Here is a 17,158-nt window from a genome sequence, read left to right as displayed (position 1 = left end):
ATTGGATTTTTTAAAAAACCAAAATAAACTTTATTCTTAATATGAAATTACTTACAAGAATAAACGATGCAATAACTTTTCACCCTTGCATTCATAGTCAATGTGCAAAGTAGTTACATTCCTTAAAACCAATAGGACTGTTGCCACTCATTTGGCCCCTGAAGAAGGTGCACCGTCACAATAATTGAGAGGCTTCCTCACCCAACTCGGCTCCTCCCTGTCTGGTAGCGGAAGAACCCGACACTGGGTTCTTCCCCATCGAGCCCCTGCAGCGGCTGCACCATCTCACAAACTGGAAAAAGATTGTGTGATCTCCCGTTGAAGGGTCTCGACCAAAAAAAAAATCGACTGCTCGTTCCCCTCCATAGATGCTGCCTGACCTGCTGAGTTCCTTGGGCCATCTTGGTTGTGTTGTTCAGGATCTCCAGCACCTGATTGGTCGAGTCTCCCTGTCAGTCAGACAGCCCTCATTGCTGATACTTTTGCAACTATCATTCAGGACTATTCGAAGAGACGTGCTTGTGACTTTATTTTTGGCTTTGCATTCGTGACCTGGAGTTTGAGCTTCAGTACATGGAGGTTCTAGGATATGCATAGGGACTGCTGGACAAGGAGGCTGGCGATTCAGCATGCAGTGCAGGGCCCTTGATGAAGCCCTTCCTACTACTGAGTGCATTTACAAGGAGTGTTGTCACAAGAAAGTAGCATCCTTCATCAAGGACCCCCAAAACCCAGGCCATTCTCTTTTCTTACTTCTACCATCAGACAGGAGATACAGGATCCCTGGCTCCCACACAACCAGGTTTTGGAACAGCTATTACTCTACAACCATCAGGCTCCTGAACCAGAGGAGATAACTTCACTCACCTCGACTCTGAACTGACTCCACAACCTACGGACTGACTTTCAAGGACTCTACAACTCATGTTCTCAATATTATTTATTTAATTTTTTGTATTTACACAATTTGTCTTCTTTTGCACATTGGCTGTTTGTCAGTCTTCATTTGGTTTACATAAATTCTATTGTGTTTCAACATTTTCTTGTAAATGCCTGCAAGAAAATGAATCTCAAGGGATTACCAAAATAGGGTGACATATACAGTACGTACTTTGATAATGTTTACCTGTCTTTGACAAAGTTCACTGCACTGTGAGCATGATTGTGGCGTAATGTGTGGGCTGTGGGATGTCTGAGTCTCACTCCAGTCAGGAAAAATGGAACAGCAGTTAAACAGTCGGCACTTTGGGCTGAGGCTCTTCATCAGCTCGCTGAAACATTGATCGTTTACTCTTCTCAATGGATGCTGCCTGACCCGTAGAGTTCCTCCAGCATTTTGTGTGTGTTACTCTTGATCCACTTGACCCGAAACAGGAGTTTGTGGGTCATGGCAGTCAAAGCTCAAAATGGGCATGGCACCTGATGATGATGACTCGAGATTTTCAGCCTCTCAGAGTCTCTAGTGCTATAGATGGGAGGGATGGGATGGGGATTTCTACTCTAGATTTCCAGTGTCTCAGAACCCCTAGTGTTATAGGTGGGGAGAACGGGATGGGGATTTCTTTATGCTATTTGAATCCACTCCCTGTTAAGGTGCAATGGTAACATGGTCTCTGTTAGAACCACTACATGCTGCTTTGGTGTTGACCTTCACGACAGAGTTCAGCATGGTCCGCAGGAACGAAGGTTTACCAGGATTCCACTCTTGTGGGACAACGAATACACCAGCTGGCCTTCCACAGTCAGGCAGTGGTATGTCGGAGTTGGGAAATTATGTTGCAGTTGTGTAAGTCATTGGTGAGATTGATGAGAGATCTGAGTACAGTTTTGGCCAACTTGTTCTTGCAAAGATGTGGTTAAAATAGAAGGAATGCAGGAACGACTTACAAGGATGTTACCAGGATGAGAAGGTCTGAGTTATAGGGAGAGGTAGACCAGGCGGGGTCTTCTTTCCTCAGAAAGTAGGAGAATAAGGGGCAAAATATGGAAATGTTTAAATTTCTGATCTAAAAACCTTATAAAAATGTTTAAAATTATGAGAGGCATCACTCAGATGGACACTACCAGTCTTTTCCCTAGGATAGGGAGGGACAGTATTAAGGGGCATAAATTTAGGTTGGGAAGGGAACGATTTGAAAGGGACCCAAAGAGTAACAGACGGTGGTGAGTACATGGAATGAAATGCCCGAGGAAGTGGTTGAGGCAGGCACACGATTATCATGGAGGCAGCACTTTGATAGGTACATGGAGGGGCAGGACTGAGAGGAACATGGGCTGAACACAGGAAATTGGGAGTAGCTGGGTGGGAACCAAAAGTAAAGATTAGCTTTAGTTGTCGCACGTACATCGAAACATGCGGCGAAAAGCATCCTTTCTGCCAATGACCAGCGCCATCCAAGGATGTGCTGGGGATGGTCTGCAGCCAACAACATGCCGAGAGCTCATGAACGCTAGCTTGCCTGTCTTTGGAATGTGGGAGGAAACTGGAGAACGTGGAGGAAAACCACACTGTCTTCGGGAGAAAGTACAAACTCCTTACAGACATTGGGGAATTGAACCCCGATCGCTGATCTCTAGTGCTGTAAAGCATTGCACCAGCTATTATGCTACCACGCCAAGACCAGCATTGACTGACTGCGCCGAAGGGCCTGTATCTGTGCCGTATTGCTTTATGGCTCTATAGAACACAGGGGAGTAGAGACAGGATAGGCACTTCAGCCATGATGATGTACCTCACTAATTAAACTAACCAATGACTCCTAATTAACTGACTCTTCCCCGCCCATTGACCTTATCCCTCCCTTCTCTGCATGTTCATGTGCCTAACTCAGAGTCATTTAAATGTTCCATATCCATCTGCCTCATACCTCTACGTATGTGGGACAGAAACAAGGCATTTAGTCTCATCTATCCATGGCGTTCTCAGTGACTGCATCATAACTGAGTTTTACAGGATTTACAGGAGCACCATTGAAAGCATCCTGACAAGTTGCATCTCCGTCTGGTTTGTGAGCAGCCGAACATCGGACATGGTCCCTACAAAGGACTGTGAGAATGGTTGAGAGGAGCATTGGGGGTCTCCCTACCAACCATCGAGGACATTTATCAGGAGCAGGGCCCTTAGTATTATCAAGGGTCCCACCCATCCATCCAGCAGCCTTTTTGACTTTCTACCATCCGATGCAAAAAAGTCAAGAACGGCCAGGATGGGAAACAATTTCTTTCCCCAGGCCATTAGGCTTCTGAACTCCCTGCCGCATCGCATTCAAAATGTCACTGGCTAATCTGTTCTGTACCCTACAATATTTAATTTATGAACTTCACTTTGTTTATTTATGAGTAAGTCATCTGTAGATTTTATCCTTCCTATCACAAGTTATTGTGTGTTACGTGTACTACTGTACTTTGCACCCTTGTCCGGAGAAACATTGTCTCATTTGCGGTATCCATGTATATAGTCAAATGACAATAAACTTGACTAGATACGTGGAGCTTCCTTCCACCTATTCTCGTCTAAACCTAGCAGCGTAAATCTCACATTCGTTATTCCTTAAGTGGTTGGCCAGCATCCCATCCTCCCAGTGTTCACACTACCATACCTTACAGAGTGACTTTCATGTCCTCACCACTCCTTTGGATAACAAAAGTTTTCCTTTGTTGAATCTCCCCTATTGTTGTTGAACTTCCTGATTGGGCGGCATGGTCGAGTAGCGGTTAGCGTAAAGCACTACAGCACCAGCAATCAGAGATCAATTCCCACCAGTAAGTATAACAGTTTACAGTGTCAGTGACTGGGGTTCAAATCCTGCTGCTGTCTGTAAGGAGTTTGAACGTTCTCCCCATGATCATGTGAGGTTTCCTCCAAGTTCTCCGTTTCCTTCCACAGTCAAAAAACATACCGGTTAGGGGTGGTACATTGCGTGCATGCTATATTGGCGCCAGCAGTGTGGCGTATTGATCTTTGATATTTCGATGTACGTGTGACAAATTAAGTTTTAATCTTTGAATTTATAGTCAATTTTTAACCCTGATGTCTTGGGGTTATGTGCTTTTCCTCAGCAGGAATATTTCCTTGGCTTCCACTCAATGGAGCTTGTTAATCCTCCTGGCCCCCTTGCCACTCTCTCCATATCTCTCAATAATTCATCTCTCATTGATCGCAGTACCAAGGGTAGTCTCACTAATCAGCTTAACCTCCCCACTCCCCAGTTCAGTGTCTCGAGAAGCACGATGATTGGTTTCCTTCCTTCATGTTTCTCCGAACCTGTGGTGCATGTTTTAGTGACAGTCAGCCCTGAACACCAGGAAGGGTCCAGCCTATCCAGTCTCTTATTACAGCGCCCTCTGGAAACTCCAGACCGGCTACGGCACGAGCTTCAGGGCGGGGATGAACACGTTAACCGTCACAGTATAGTTACCGCAGAAAGAGGTGGTGGCAAGCCGGCTTCGCTCTAGCGGAGGCGCCCACTTACTCCAAATCCCATGGCAGGCTGGATATGTCACCCCCTAAAGGCAAGTAACCACAAGGAAATATCAGTCTCCATGGCCAGTTATTGGAAGGAACAAGATTTAATTCACTGTTTCAAGATTCAGGCTCAAGATTGTCATCTTCAGTACGCGAGCGTAAAGGAGAAAGAAATGGTTGTTACTCCAGATCCAGTGCAGCAGTAAAGAAACACAATAAAAAAACACATAATTAATATAAATAAATGAGCAATTCTGCAAAACACAACAGACAAACAATTGTTTGAGTGTGGTTGTATACACACACACACACACACACACACACACAAACACACACGTATATATGTGTTTAGTTTATATACATAGACTGATAATCTGTACACAAAGTGACACTAGGTGCAGCAGTATCTGTACATAAGGTGACTGACAGGAAATGATAAAGTGACAAAGTGACTCTTTTCCAGAGAAACGTTTCTAGTTAGCAGCAGGACACGTGGAAACACAGCAAGACAGTGACTGTGTCTGCAGAAAAGAATGAGACACGAGGCTTTCGGCAGATACTGAGTATGGGGATTGGCAGATAGCAAGGACACAGCGGATAACAAGGAAATAGGGGATACCAAGGATGCAGCAGATAACAAGGACACAGAGACAACAAAGACAGAGTGGATAACAAGGACACAGAGACATCAAGGACACAGGGGATAACAAGGACACAAGGGACAACAAGGACACAGGGGATAACAAGGACACAGTAGATTACAAGGGCACAGCAAGCCAGGGCAGAGGGGGGGAAAAAGCTGGAGTCTGGATCGCTGCATGTCAGTTTTTTAAAATCTATAATCTCTGACCTTCCTGCAATTTCTCCCCCTCTCCTTCTCTCTTTTTCTGTTCCCCATTCTGCCTCCCCTCTCACTCCTTCCCTTTTCCTCAATTGTCCATCATCTCCCTCTGGGGACCCTCCTCCCTCCCCTTCTCCAATGGTCCACTCTCCTCTCCTATCACATTTCTTCTTCTTCAGTCTGTTACTTCTTCCACCTATCACCGCTCAGCTTCTTTCTTTATCCCCCCCCCACCTTCCCCATCCTTCACTTGGTCTCACCTATCACCTTTCATCTGGTACTCCTCCCCCCTTCTCCCCACCTCCATATTCTGGCCTCTGCCTGCTTCCTTTTCAGCCCTGATGAAGGGTCTTGACCCAAGATGTCAACTGTTTGTTCCCCTCTACAAATGCTGCCTGACCTGCTGAGTTCCTCCTGCATTTTGTGTGTGTCACTCTGGATTTTCATAATCTACAGAATCTCTTGTGCTCACACTTTTGAATCTCCCTACAACAGGAGCTCAGTCACAGTTTCTTCACACCTCTGAGTGAAAGACCTCTGGTATCACTCCGAACACCTCTTGTGCAGATTCTCCTTAAATTTGGTCCCGGACAGTGATGGCAGAGCACTGCCACAGTCACCCAAACTGCCAGCTCTGCCGGAGTGTGGAGCATTAGCAGTCTGTCCAGTTGTGGAAGGCGACAGTCTTCGTCCTGTCCCCTCTGGGGAGAGTGTGGGAGAACTCAGAGAGAACATTGGCCAACTCAGGTCAGTGTGCAGTTGAAATGTGGAGACTCAACTGGTCTGTTGGGTTCAGCATCAATCTACACACAGCTCCATAAAACTCATAACACTGTGACAACACTGGTTCCAGGATTATGCACCAATTCTCTCTCTCCTTCTCCTCTTCTCTCTCTCGCCTTTCCTTCTGGAGCTTTTTTCCCCCCAGTTGGAGACTAATTTCGAGCATGGTGACAAAAGGAGTGAGGTGCAGAGACATGGACAGGAGAGAAGTGTCCTTCACCATGGTCCTTACCTCGACCAGACCCTGCAGGATCCTGACCAATATGACACAGCTGTAGTGGGCTTTTGCTGCTGAAGGAATGAGCATGTTCAGCGACGATGTAGCTACAATCGCCCAGCCGAATACTCTGTTGGGAGAAAAGCAAAAGTTGTTTCAGACAGTTAGATTGACTTCTATGTATCCGGGACAAAGAAGCAGGCAAGAAAAATCATTGTGGACACTACCCATCCTGCAAAATGTCTTTTCCAAAAGTTCCTTTCTGGAAAGTGCTATAGGGCTATTAAAAGAAAAACTTAAATTCCATCTTAAAAGTTTCATCTCTCAGGCAGTTAATCTGAACAACCATTCTAGTTAGCCCCCTCCCATCACCCCTCTATCTCTATGCCCTGTAAGCACTTTAAACCACTTCTTATAAGATATTGATACTGATACTGATGTATTTATGCAATTTATTCCTTATCTGCACTTTAAACTCTCGCCCTAAATCTGTCTGCTCTGTGTCCAATATACTGTATTCACATTTATTCCACATCCATTCTTCTGACTTCATCTTCATATAATTCTTTATTCTTTCATTTATTTGTTATGTGCCTTGCCGTATGGTGTGGGTGATCACGGTCTTTTCATGACCACAATTGTTCCTGGCAAATTTTTCTACAGAAGTGGTTTGCCATTGCCTTGTTCTGGGCTGTGTCTTTACAAGACGGGTGACCCTGGCCATTATCAGTATTCTTCAGAGATCGTCTGCCTGGCGTCAGTGGTCGCGTAACCAGGACTTGTGATATGCACCAGCTGCTCACACGATTATCCACTGCCTGTTCCTATGACTTCATGTGACCCTGATCGGGGGGCTAAGCAGGTGCTACACCTTCCCCAAGGATGACGTGCAGGCTAGCGGAGGGAAGGAGCACCTTACACCTCCTTTGGTAGAAGCGTGTCTCCACCCTGCCCCCCTGCCCCCCGCTTTATTCTTTAGAATTGTTGAATGTCATATTTTGTCACACCCTGACCAACACACCACAGCAAATTCATAATGCAGGCGGCAAATAAAGTTGATTCTTGGGTCCTTGAAAAGTTCTGCGCTCATTTGATCTCGGGGGGTGAAAACCAGGAACACCAGCAAGGAAAACTATGACCTTCGGGTGTTGACAGAGTAAACACAGTTGCACTGAGCATCTCAGAGTTCTTCACTGTGGAATTCTGCAATGGAGATTCTTCAAGGGATTTGAAACCACATCCTCTGATCTTCATCGGTTGGGTAAGTGGGCTGAGGATTGGCAAATGGTCACACAAGGAAATCTGCAGATGCTGGAATTTCAATCAACACACATAAGAGTTGCTGGTGACCGCAGCAGGCCAGGCAGCATCTCTAGGAAGAGGTACAGTTGACGTTTCGGGTCGAGACCCTTCGAGGTACGTCGACTGTACCTCTTCCTAGAGATGCTGCCTGGCCTGCTGCATTCACCAGCAACTTTTATGTGTGTTGCTTGGTAAATGGTGTTCATTTCAGATAAATGTAAAGTGTTGCACGTTGGGCCTGAGGAGTGTTGTGGAATGGAGGGACCTAGTGGTACAAGTACTTGGTTCCCAGAAAGTGGTTTTACAGATGAAAAGGCATTTGCTACACTGGCTTCATCAGTTACAGCTTTCAGTACAGGAGTTGCTACTGCCTGCCTTCTGATTGGTGCTGGAGGAAACTGTGAGCGGCCTATCGCTGTGAGGCTCACTGTGGCACGTGGGTTGACATCTCTGTCTCCTGTGGTGTCCCTCCCTTTTGATGTATGTCGGTGATATCGTAGGATGGCATGGTGGTTCTGCAATTATGGATTGGACTATTGCACTTATGGAGTGTGGACTTTATCAGACTTGTAGCTTTTATATTCTGTGTTTTTTATCGCCTGATCCTTTCCCGTTTTGTTGTGTGTTTGGTGGGGGGAGGAGGTTGATGTTCTGTTAGTTTTTCTGTGTGGAGGGAGGGTTTGTTTTTTGGGGGTCGACATTCCTGTTCCATTTTGTGCGGAGGGGAGGGGGGTTTCGGGATGTTGATGATCAGGATGCCGTTCTTTTTTGTGTGGGGGTTGGGCGTGGGCTTGATGTTTCTCTCTGACCAACTTTCATGTTCTTTCTTTGTTTCGTGGCTATCTGGAGAAGACAAATTTCAGAGTTGTATATGGATACATGCTCTGATAATGAACTTCTGGCTGTCGTCAGTTAGAATATTCAATATAGAAGTTGGGACATTAACTTTACAGTTGTTCAAAATGTTGGTGTACACTTGGACTACTGCATACAGTACAGTCAGACTGTTATGTTTTGACTGCAACACCTAAGACAAGTTTAGATAATTGCATAGATGGGAAGGGTATGGAGGGCCATGGTCCAGGTGCGGGTCAAAGGAACTAGGTAGAATAACAGTTCAGTATCATCTAGATGGGTTGAAGGGCCTATTTGTGTGCTGTAGTGCTCATTGACTCTATGAAAGACATCAATAATAGGAAAATGTGCAGAGAAGATTTCCAAGGCTGCTGCCTGGACTCGAGCACCTGACTCACAGGGAAATGTTGGACAATTAGAACTTCATTCCCCTCCATAGATGCTGCCTGACCTGCTGAGTTCCTCCTGCCTTCTATGTGTGTTACTCTAGATTTTCAGCATCTGCAGCATCTCTTGTGCAAATAGGAGATTGAGGGGTGACCTTACAGAAGTGTATACTATCATGAAGGGCAGAAATAGAGTGAACACACATGCCTATTTCCCAGGACTGGGAACTGGAAACTAGAGGGCATAGGTTTGAGGTGAGAGGGGACCTGAGGGGCAACGTCTTCGTACAGAGGCCGGTGGGTATGTGGAACGAGCTGCCAGAGGAAGTGGTTGAGGTAGGTACAGTGATAACATTTAAAAGACTTTTGGATAAACAGATGGAAAGGGAAGGCTTTGAGGGATGCAATCCTGATTTGATGGAGATGGACGTGAGAGCACAGAGGAACATCTAGAGAAACTTCTGAAATGCCTGCTTCGCTGCTGCTGCTACTGTGAGGTCTGGAGTCTCTGGAGGAGAAGGCCCCAAGTCCTCAGCTTTGCTCGTTGCTCAGCGGCTGGGGCAGGGTCAAAGCGCTCGGCAGAGGATGGTGCTCGGAGAGGCTGCATCGGAGGGGCTGGTCAGAGGCTCAAAGTTTTCGGATGGACTCAGAGTCAGCTGCAGTCGGGTGCTTCCAATGCATTGGCAAGTTGTTGGCGCTTGGAGGTTCATGGCAGGGAGAGCAATTATTCAGTGGGCAGTTGTAGAAGTTCTCCCTTCTGCCATCTGCGTGCGATGATGGGGCTATTGGGACTTGAGACTTTTTTTCACCATGCCCATGGTCTGCTCTTTATCAAATTACAGTATTGCTTTGCATTATTATAACTATATGTTATAATTATGTGGTTTTGTCAGTTTCGTCTTGGTTTGTCCTTTTTTTTGTGATATCATTCTGGAGGAACGTTGTATCATTTTTTAATGCATGCATTTCTAAATGACAATAAACGAGGACTGAGTGTCCTCATAATCTAATCTAAATGTGGGCTAATGGGATGAGTTCCGTGGCCACCATGGTCAGCATGGGTGAGATGGGCTGAAGAGCCTGCTTCTACACTGCATTACTCTCTAAACTGAGGGATGAGAGGACTGCCCACTGAATAATTGCCGGTGTCCCCAGATCAGGCGGTGGCAGCTAGACGTAACGCTCTGCGGTGCCAGCAACCCGCGTTTAGCTCTGCCACCACCTGTCAGGAGTTTGTAGTTTGCACGCTCACCCCATGACTGTTTCCTCCCACAGTCCAAGGAGGTACAGGCTTGGGTTAGTAAGCTGTGGGCATGCTATGTTGGCGCTGGAAGTATGGCCACTCTAGCAGGCTGCCCCCAGCACACTCTTGCACCAAGTCGGTCGCTGACACAAATAACGCATTTCACTCTGCGATTTGATGTTTTGACGTACATGTGATAACTAAAGGTAATCTTTTAGTGTTATCTCCCTTTTTCTCCAACAGGAATCAAACGGGGGGGGGGGGTCGCTCTGCTGGAAGTCTGGGTTAGAGTCTTCATGAGTCAGGGAAGTGTCTGCGATCTGCTAATTGTGGACGGCAGCTGAGGGAGCAGTTTAAGGAGTGGGTGGGTGTCGAGCGTACGGGCTGGAGAGGGGATTGTGAAAGTGACAGATCTGTGTGTAAATTAGTCTGGCTTTGCGCATGGGCGTGGTGCAGTTGGGACAAAGTGGAAGTGTGGAATATGGGTTAACACTACGCTGGGAATGTTTGACAATACAGTGCCAAGAGAGAGTTTTGCACGGAATCTAACGTATTCCTTACGTGTGCTGTTGGCAGGGTGTAATGGGAGCTTTGGTCTATAGATGACAGGTGATTTATCAGCGAGATTTTCCTTGCATCCAGTCAGTACTGCACTACCCAGGAGTGGTTGGTAGCACAGTGCAGGGAAAACTTTCGAGATACGGTCATATAGTATTGAAGTAGTCCATTCAGCCCATCAAGTACCTGATGACCATTAACCACTTATTTACATTATAGAACATAGAACAGTACAGGCCTTTCAGCCCACAATGTTATGCCAACCCTTTAACCTACTCCAAGATCAGTCTAACCCTGCTCTCCACATAGCCCTCTGTTTGTCTTTCATCCATGTGCCTCTCTCGTATCATCATCTCCGGCAGGATGTTCCACAAACCTACATTAATGCCAAGTTTATTCTCATCAATTCTACCACCTGGAGCAGTTAGAAACAGATTCAGGTTTAATATGACCTGTCTACGTACAATGCAATATATAGTAATAAAAACTGTAAATTACAATAAAATGTATATATATATATAAAATAATTAAATAAGTAGTGTGAAAAAAGAGAGAAAATACCGAGGAAGTGTTCATGGGCTCATTGCCCATTCAGGAATTTGATGGCGGAGGGGAAGAAGCTGTTCCTCGAGTGTTGAGTGTGTGTATTCAGGCTCCTGTGCCTTCTCCTTGATGATAGCAATGAGAAGCGGGCATGTCCTGGGTGATGGCAGGTACTTAATGATGGATGAGGCATCACCTTTTGAAGGTGCCCTAGATGCTGGGGAGGCTAGTGCCCATGATGGAGCTGGCTGAGTTGACAACTTCCTGCAGCTTTTTTTGATCCTGTGCGTACCAGACCGTGAGGCAGCCAGTTAGAGTGCTCCCATCAGTACATCTGTAGAAATCTGTGAGTGTCTTTGGCAAAGATGTTGCTGCGACACCACTCAAGCAGCTGATCTATCTTGCTCCTGTATGCCTCCTCATCACCTTCTGAAATTCTGCCAACAGTAGTTGAGACATCAGAAAATTTAATCGAGGTGTTTGAGCTGCGCCTAGCCACACGGTCGTGGGTGCAGGGAGAGTAGGGCAGTGGGCTAAGCACTCATCCTTGAGGTGCGCCAGTGTTGATTGTCAGTGAGGAGGAGAGGTTATTTCCGATCGGCACAGACTGTGGTCTCCAGATGAGGAAGTCAAGGATCGCGTTGCAGGGGGATTCAGGTTTTGGAGCTTTTTTGATTAGAACTGAGAGTATGATTGTGTTGAACACTGAGCTGTAGTCAACAAACAGTAGCCTGACGTAGGTTTTACTATTGTCCTGGTGATCCAAGGCCAAGTGGAGAGCCAGTAAGATTGCATCGGCTGTAAACTTACTGTAGCGATAAGCAAATTGTACTGGGACCAACCAGTTCCTTGCTTCTGCAGGAGTTGATTCTAGCCACGACCAAAGCACTTCATGACAGTGGATGTGAGTGCCACTGGGTGATAGGCATTGAGACATCTCATCCTGTTCTTCTTGGGCACTGGTATGATTGTCTCCCTTTTGAAGCAGTTGTGAATCTCCAACTGCAGCAGTGAGAGATTGAAGGTGTCCATGATCAGTCCCGCCAGGTTTTCAGAGCCCTACCAGATACACCATCAGGGCCTGACGCCTTGTGAGTGCTCACCCTCTTGAAAGACATTCGGACATCAGCCTCCGAGACAGGGTTCACAGGGTCACCAGATGCTGCAGGGATTCACACCACAGACAATCTGCCTGTGACAACTGTTCCTTCAGCTTCCTCCCACATCCATCAGTAAGGTCTCCCAACCCCACCTGGGACATCTCACTTCTCATTACTACCATCAGGGAGAAGGCAAAGGATCTTGACAACTCAACGTTTTGGGAACAGCCTTTTTTCCTGTGCCACCAGATTTCTGAATGGTCCATTAACCCATGAACGCTACCTCACTATTTTTTGCCCTCTTTTTTCACTCCTTATTTATTTCACAGATTTTTAAAATTGTAATTTATAGTTTTTTTTCTGTATTGCTCTGTACTGCTGCTGCAAAACAATAAATTTCACAATATATGCCAGTGATATTAAACTAGAATCTGATTCTGAAGCCATCTTTTTGGGCGCCATCCTCTGGAAATTCACTGGTCGCTAGTAGCTGCACTTCCACCTTGAACCAATGTAAGGTACAGGAATAGAAACATCTCCTGTTCCACATTTTAATTAATTCCCAAGGGTGGGAGAATCACTTGCAAGGCTCCTTGCGTGCTCCAAGTTTCAGTGCAGGCATTCAAAGGAATGCTGCTAATTACTCTAGAAATAACCCACACGCGTCACAGACTCTGCCACACGCCCAGGGTGATGGTTAACACTTCAGCTCCTGGCACACATTGTAAACAGGGTTGCAGCTGCTCCACACGCCTCTTCATTTACATTGCCTCAGCTCGTTGGAAAGTGGAGATGAATGAGATCCAGGATCACGCGTGGCCACCGTCAAAGGCTCCACGGGGAGTAACACCGAGAATATCGGTCGTCGAGTCCTTGAAAGTGAGTCTGTAGGTTGTTTGAATCAGTTCAGTCATTGAGGAGAGAGATCTCCTGAACCAGCGTGAATATCTTCACTTGGCTCAACACTGAATTGATTCTACAACCTACAGACTCACCTTCAAGAGACTCTACAACTCATGTTCTCAGTATTATTTATTTATTATTTGTATATTTTGTATTTGCACAGTTTGCCTTCTCTTGCATTAGTTGCTTGTCAGACTCCGTGTGTCATTTTTCATTGATCCTATTGTATTTTTTTTTGTTCTACTGTGAATGCCTGCAAGAAAATGAATCTCAAGGTGGTATATTGTGACGTATGCATACAGTACTGTGCAAGTCTTAGGCACATATATAACTAGGGTGCCCAAGACTTTTGCACAGTACTGTAGTAATTTTATGTATTGCACTGTACTGCTGCTGCAGAACTAACAAATGTCATGACATATGTGAGTGATGATAAACCTGATTCTGATAGGGGTCTCTATTGTAGTTTGAGAGTGGGAAGGGGGCAGGAAAAGGGGAATCATGGTTGGAAAAAGGGGAAGGGAGAGGGAAGCACCTGAGAGACATTCTGTAATGATCAATAAACCAACTGATTGTAATCAAATGACCTTGCTGGTGTCTCAGGGCTGGGTGTGTCTGCACCCATACTAGCCCCTGTCCCTGGCATTCCTCTTCCACTTGTCCCACACCCCTCTCCTGCATGCCCCATACTCCTGCATGCATTTCTAAATGACAATAAACGAGGATTGAGTGTCCTCATAATCTAATCTATTCTAATCTTCTGGCACTCCACCCTCACCATTTCCAACATCCTTTGCTCCCCTCTGATTTACAAACTCATTCTCTGCTCCACATTTACAATACAGTACTGTGAAAAAGTCTTAGGCCCCAGGTTATATATATATATATATATATATATATGCCTAATACCTTTGCACAGTAACGTGTTTACTTTGATAATAAGTTTACATTGAACTTTGAAAGTAGGGAATTGGGTCACTTCCTTAGTTCCCTCAGTCAATCCAGATACAGGGCATTCTTTTTCCTGTGAAATCACGGGATCCTGAGATGGAAAGAGTGTCCTAACATGAGCATCTTAAGAAATTACTTCCCTGTATTTCTTGGAGTTTGGAAGAACAAGGAATGATCTTACTGAAGCAGATATGATCTTGAGGGGCAGGGAAGGGTAGATGGAGAGATGTTTCCAGCTGTGCAAGAATCTTGAACGAGGGGACATCATTACCAGATCAGGGAATGGCCATTAATACTGAGGTCTGTATGAACTTCTTGCAGAAGGTGGAATTCTCCAACCCAGATTTGTATTGGCGAGTCCTGAGCCGACACCAAAGATTGAAGCCCACAGGCCGATCAGAAGTCTGGACGTCGACGCCTGATGACTGGAGCCCTGAATCCACTGGAGAAGGCTGAATCCACAACTCCACTGGAGGCTGGAGAAGGCCCGATCTGGGGTTGAAGGACTGAGTATGTGAACGGTTGGGAGGGAAGAAAGGAGCTTGTTTTGCTGTCGTTGTTTTGTCCCTTGTTGTTCTATTGTCGTTTGGGGCATACCATGTTGGTGCTGGAATGGGTGACAACTCTTGCAGGCTGTGCCCCCCCCACCCCCCCCAAACACACCCAATGATCCAGGAACAGCTTCTTCCCCTCTGCCATCTGACTTCTGAATGGACATTGAACCCATGAACACGACCTCACTACTTTTTTACTTTTATTTTTGCACTGCTTACTTAATTTAACTATCTAATATACAGACTTACTGTAAATCACAGCCACCCCCCACCCCCCATATTATATATTGCATTGTACTGCTGCCGCAAAGCTAACAAACTTCAGGACATATGCCGGTGATATTAAATCTGATTCTGATTCCGACCCTCAGCTTGTGTTGGTTGTTAAACCAAAAGAGGAATTTCACTCAACACACATCAAAGTTGCTAGTGAACGCAGCAGGCCAGGCAGCATCTCTAAGAAGAGATGTTTCGGGCTGAGACCCTTCGTCAGGACTAACTGAAAGAAGAGATTGTAAGAGATTTGAACGTGGGAGGGGGAGGGGGAGATCCAAAATGATAGGAGAAGACAGGAGGGGGAGGGATGGAGCCAAGAGCTGGACAGGTGATTGGCAAAGGGGATATGAGAGGCTCATGGGACAGGAAGCTTAGGGAGAAGGAAAAGGGGGGGGGAACCCAGAGGATGGGCAAGGGGTATAGTGAGAGGGACAGAGGGAGAAAAAGGAGAGAGAGAAAGAATTTGTGTATATAAATAAATAACGGATGGGGTATGAGGGGGAGGTGGGGCATTAGCGGAAGTTAGAGAAGTCAATGTTCATGCCATCAGGTTGGAGGCTACCCAGACGGAATATAAGGTGTTGTTTCTCCAACTTGAGTGTGGCTTCATCTTTACAGTAGAGGAGGCCGTGGATAGACATGTCTGAATGGGAATGGGACGTGGAATTAAAATGTGTGGCCATTGGGAGATCCTGCTTTCTCTGGTGGACAGAGTGTAGGTGTTCAGCGAAACAATCTCCCAGTCTGCGTCGGGTCTCACCAATATATAGAAGGCCACATCAGGACCACCGGACACAGTATATCAGCCCAGCTGACTCACAGGTGAAGTGTCGCCTCACCTGGAAGGACTGTCTGGGGCCCTGAATGGTGGTGAGGGAGGAAGTGTAAGGGCATGTGTAGCACTTGTTCCGCTTACAAGGATAAGGCATTTCACTGTACATTTTGATGTACTAGTAATAAATAAATGAGCCTGAATTCTGAAAGTGGACATGATAGTGGTGTTTAAGAGGGTTTTATGTAGGCAGATAAGTATGCAGGGAATGGAGGCATCTGGTCATTTGCAGGCAGAGCGGATTTAGTTTCATTGGGCATGGTGTTTGGCACAGATATACCTGTTCCTGCATTGTACTATTCTGTTCTGTGTTCTACATTGTATTGCAAAGCTGAGTCACTGGGGTATTCAACGAGGAAGCAAACACTAAACGCAAGAGATTCTGCAGATGCTGGAAATCATAAGCAATGCACATGGAGGAACTCTGCAGCTCAGGTAGCGTCCATGGAAAGGAATAAGCAGTCGACAATTCAGGCCAATACCCTGGATAAAAGGTCTCGGCCCGAAACATTGACTGTTTATTCCCCTCTATAGATGCTGCCTGACTTGCTGAGGAAGGAAACACATTTTTGAGAGGTCTGGGAGTGAGAGTCGTGGATGCAACTGAACATCTAAGATTCTAAGCCTTTTACCAGCACTCAGCTCTGAGCAGCGGAAAGCACACACACAACAGAAGGCAAAGATCTGGGAAAAGAAGAATAAATTATCAGATGGTCTGAAAGTCTGGCAGCTGGTGCACTCCATGCCTGGGCAAGGTGCCAATTGCTAGGCACGAGGTTTCAGGAACTGTTAAATAATCTTAACGTCAGCCTCCCAGCTGGATATCCTACCTCAATGAAATATTTAATCACTTGTTTAATATGCAATTCTGTCTCTCCAAATGAAAGGGAAGATCAGAGTGATGTTTGTCTTTCCCTGGTTCTGATGACACGAACTCCGTCTCTGGGGAGGGGACCTATATTTCCTTGATTAGGAAGATACATCATGGGAACAGCTCTTCCAGCCCACCGAGTCCCTGCTGACCATCAACACCGCTCACACCAATTTACTGGGAAGCTGCCTGGACCGGAGAATATGTCTTATGAGGATAGATTGAGTGAGTCAGGGCATCAAAGGTTACGGGAAGAAGGCAGGAGAATGGGGTTGAGAGAGAGAATAAGTCATCCATGTTGGAATGGCAGAGCAGACCCAGTGGGCCAAATGGTCACATTCCAGCTTTAATGTTTTATGATCTTATGGGTTTTCTCTTTGGAGCGAAGGAGGATTAGATGTTATATGACAGAGGTTTACAAGAAGATGAGGCAAAGATTGAAATGGATGGCCAGAAACCTTTTCCTTGGTTAGTATAC

The 17,158-nt window shown here is 45.9% G+C and overlaps 1 protein-coding gene across 1 annotated transcript in view; it reads right to left on the bottom strand.

The window, feature by feature from the left end:
• LOC140204644 (vesicular glutamate transporter 1-like) overlaps positions 1-17,158 on the bottom strand; it is a 122,975-nt gene that overhangs the window by 24,212 nt on the left and 81,605 nt on the right. The window contains 2 exon segments of the mRNA XM_072271341.1: positions 4,419-4,506; positions 6,322-6,436. Of these exon segments, the coding sequence (XP_072127442.1) occupies positions 4,419-4,506; positions 6,322-6,436 (203 nt within the window).

This window comes from Mobula birostris, chromosome 11 (genome assembly GCF_030028105.1).
Source record: "Mobula birostris isolate sMobBir1 chromosome 11, sMobBir1.hap1, whole genome shotgun sequence".
Lineage (NCBI taxonomy): Eukaryota > Metazoa > Chordata > Chondrichthyes > Myliobatiformes > Myliobatidae > Mobula > Mobula birostris.
The sequence above is the reverse complement of the archived record's forward strand: the minus strand, read 5'-3'. Positions and strand labels throughout refer to the sequence as shown.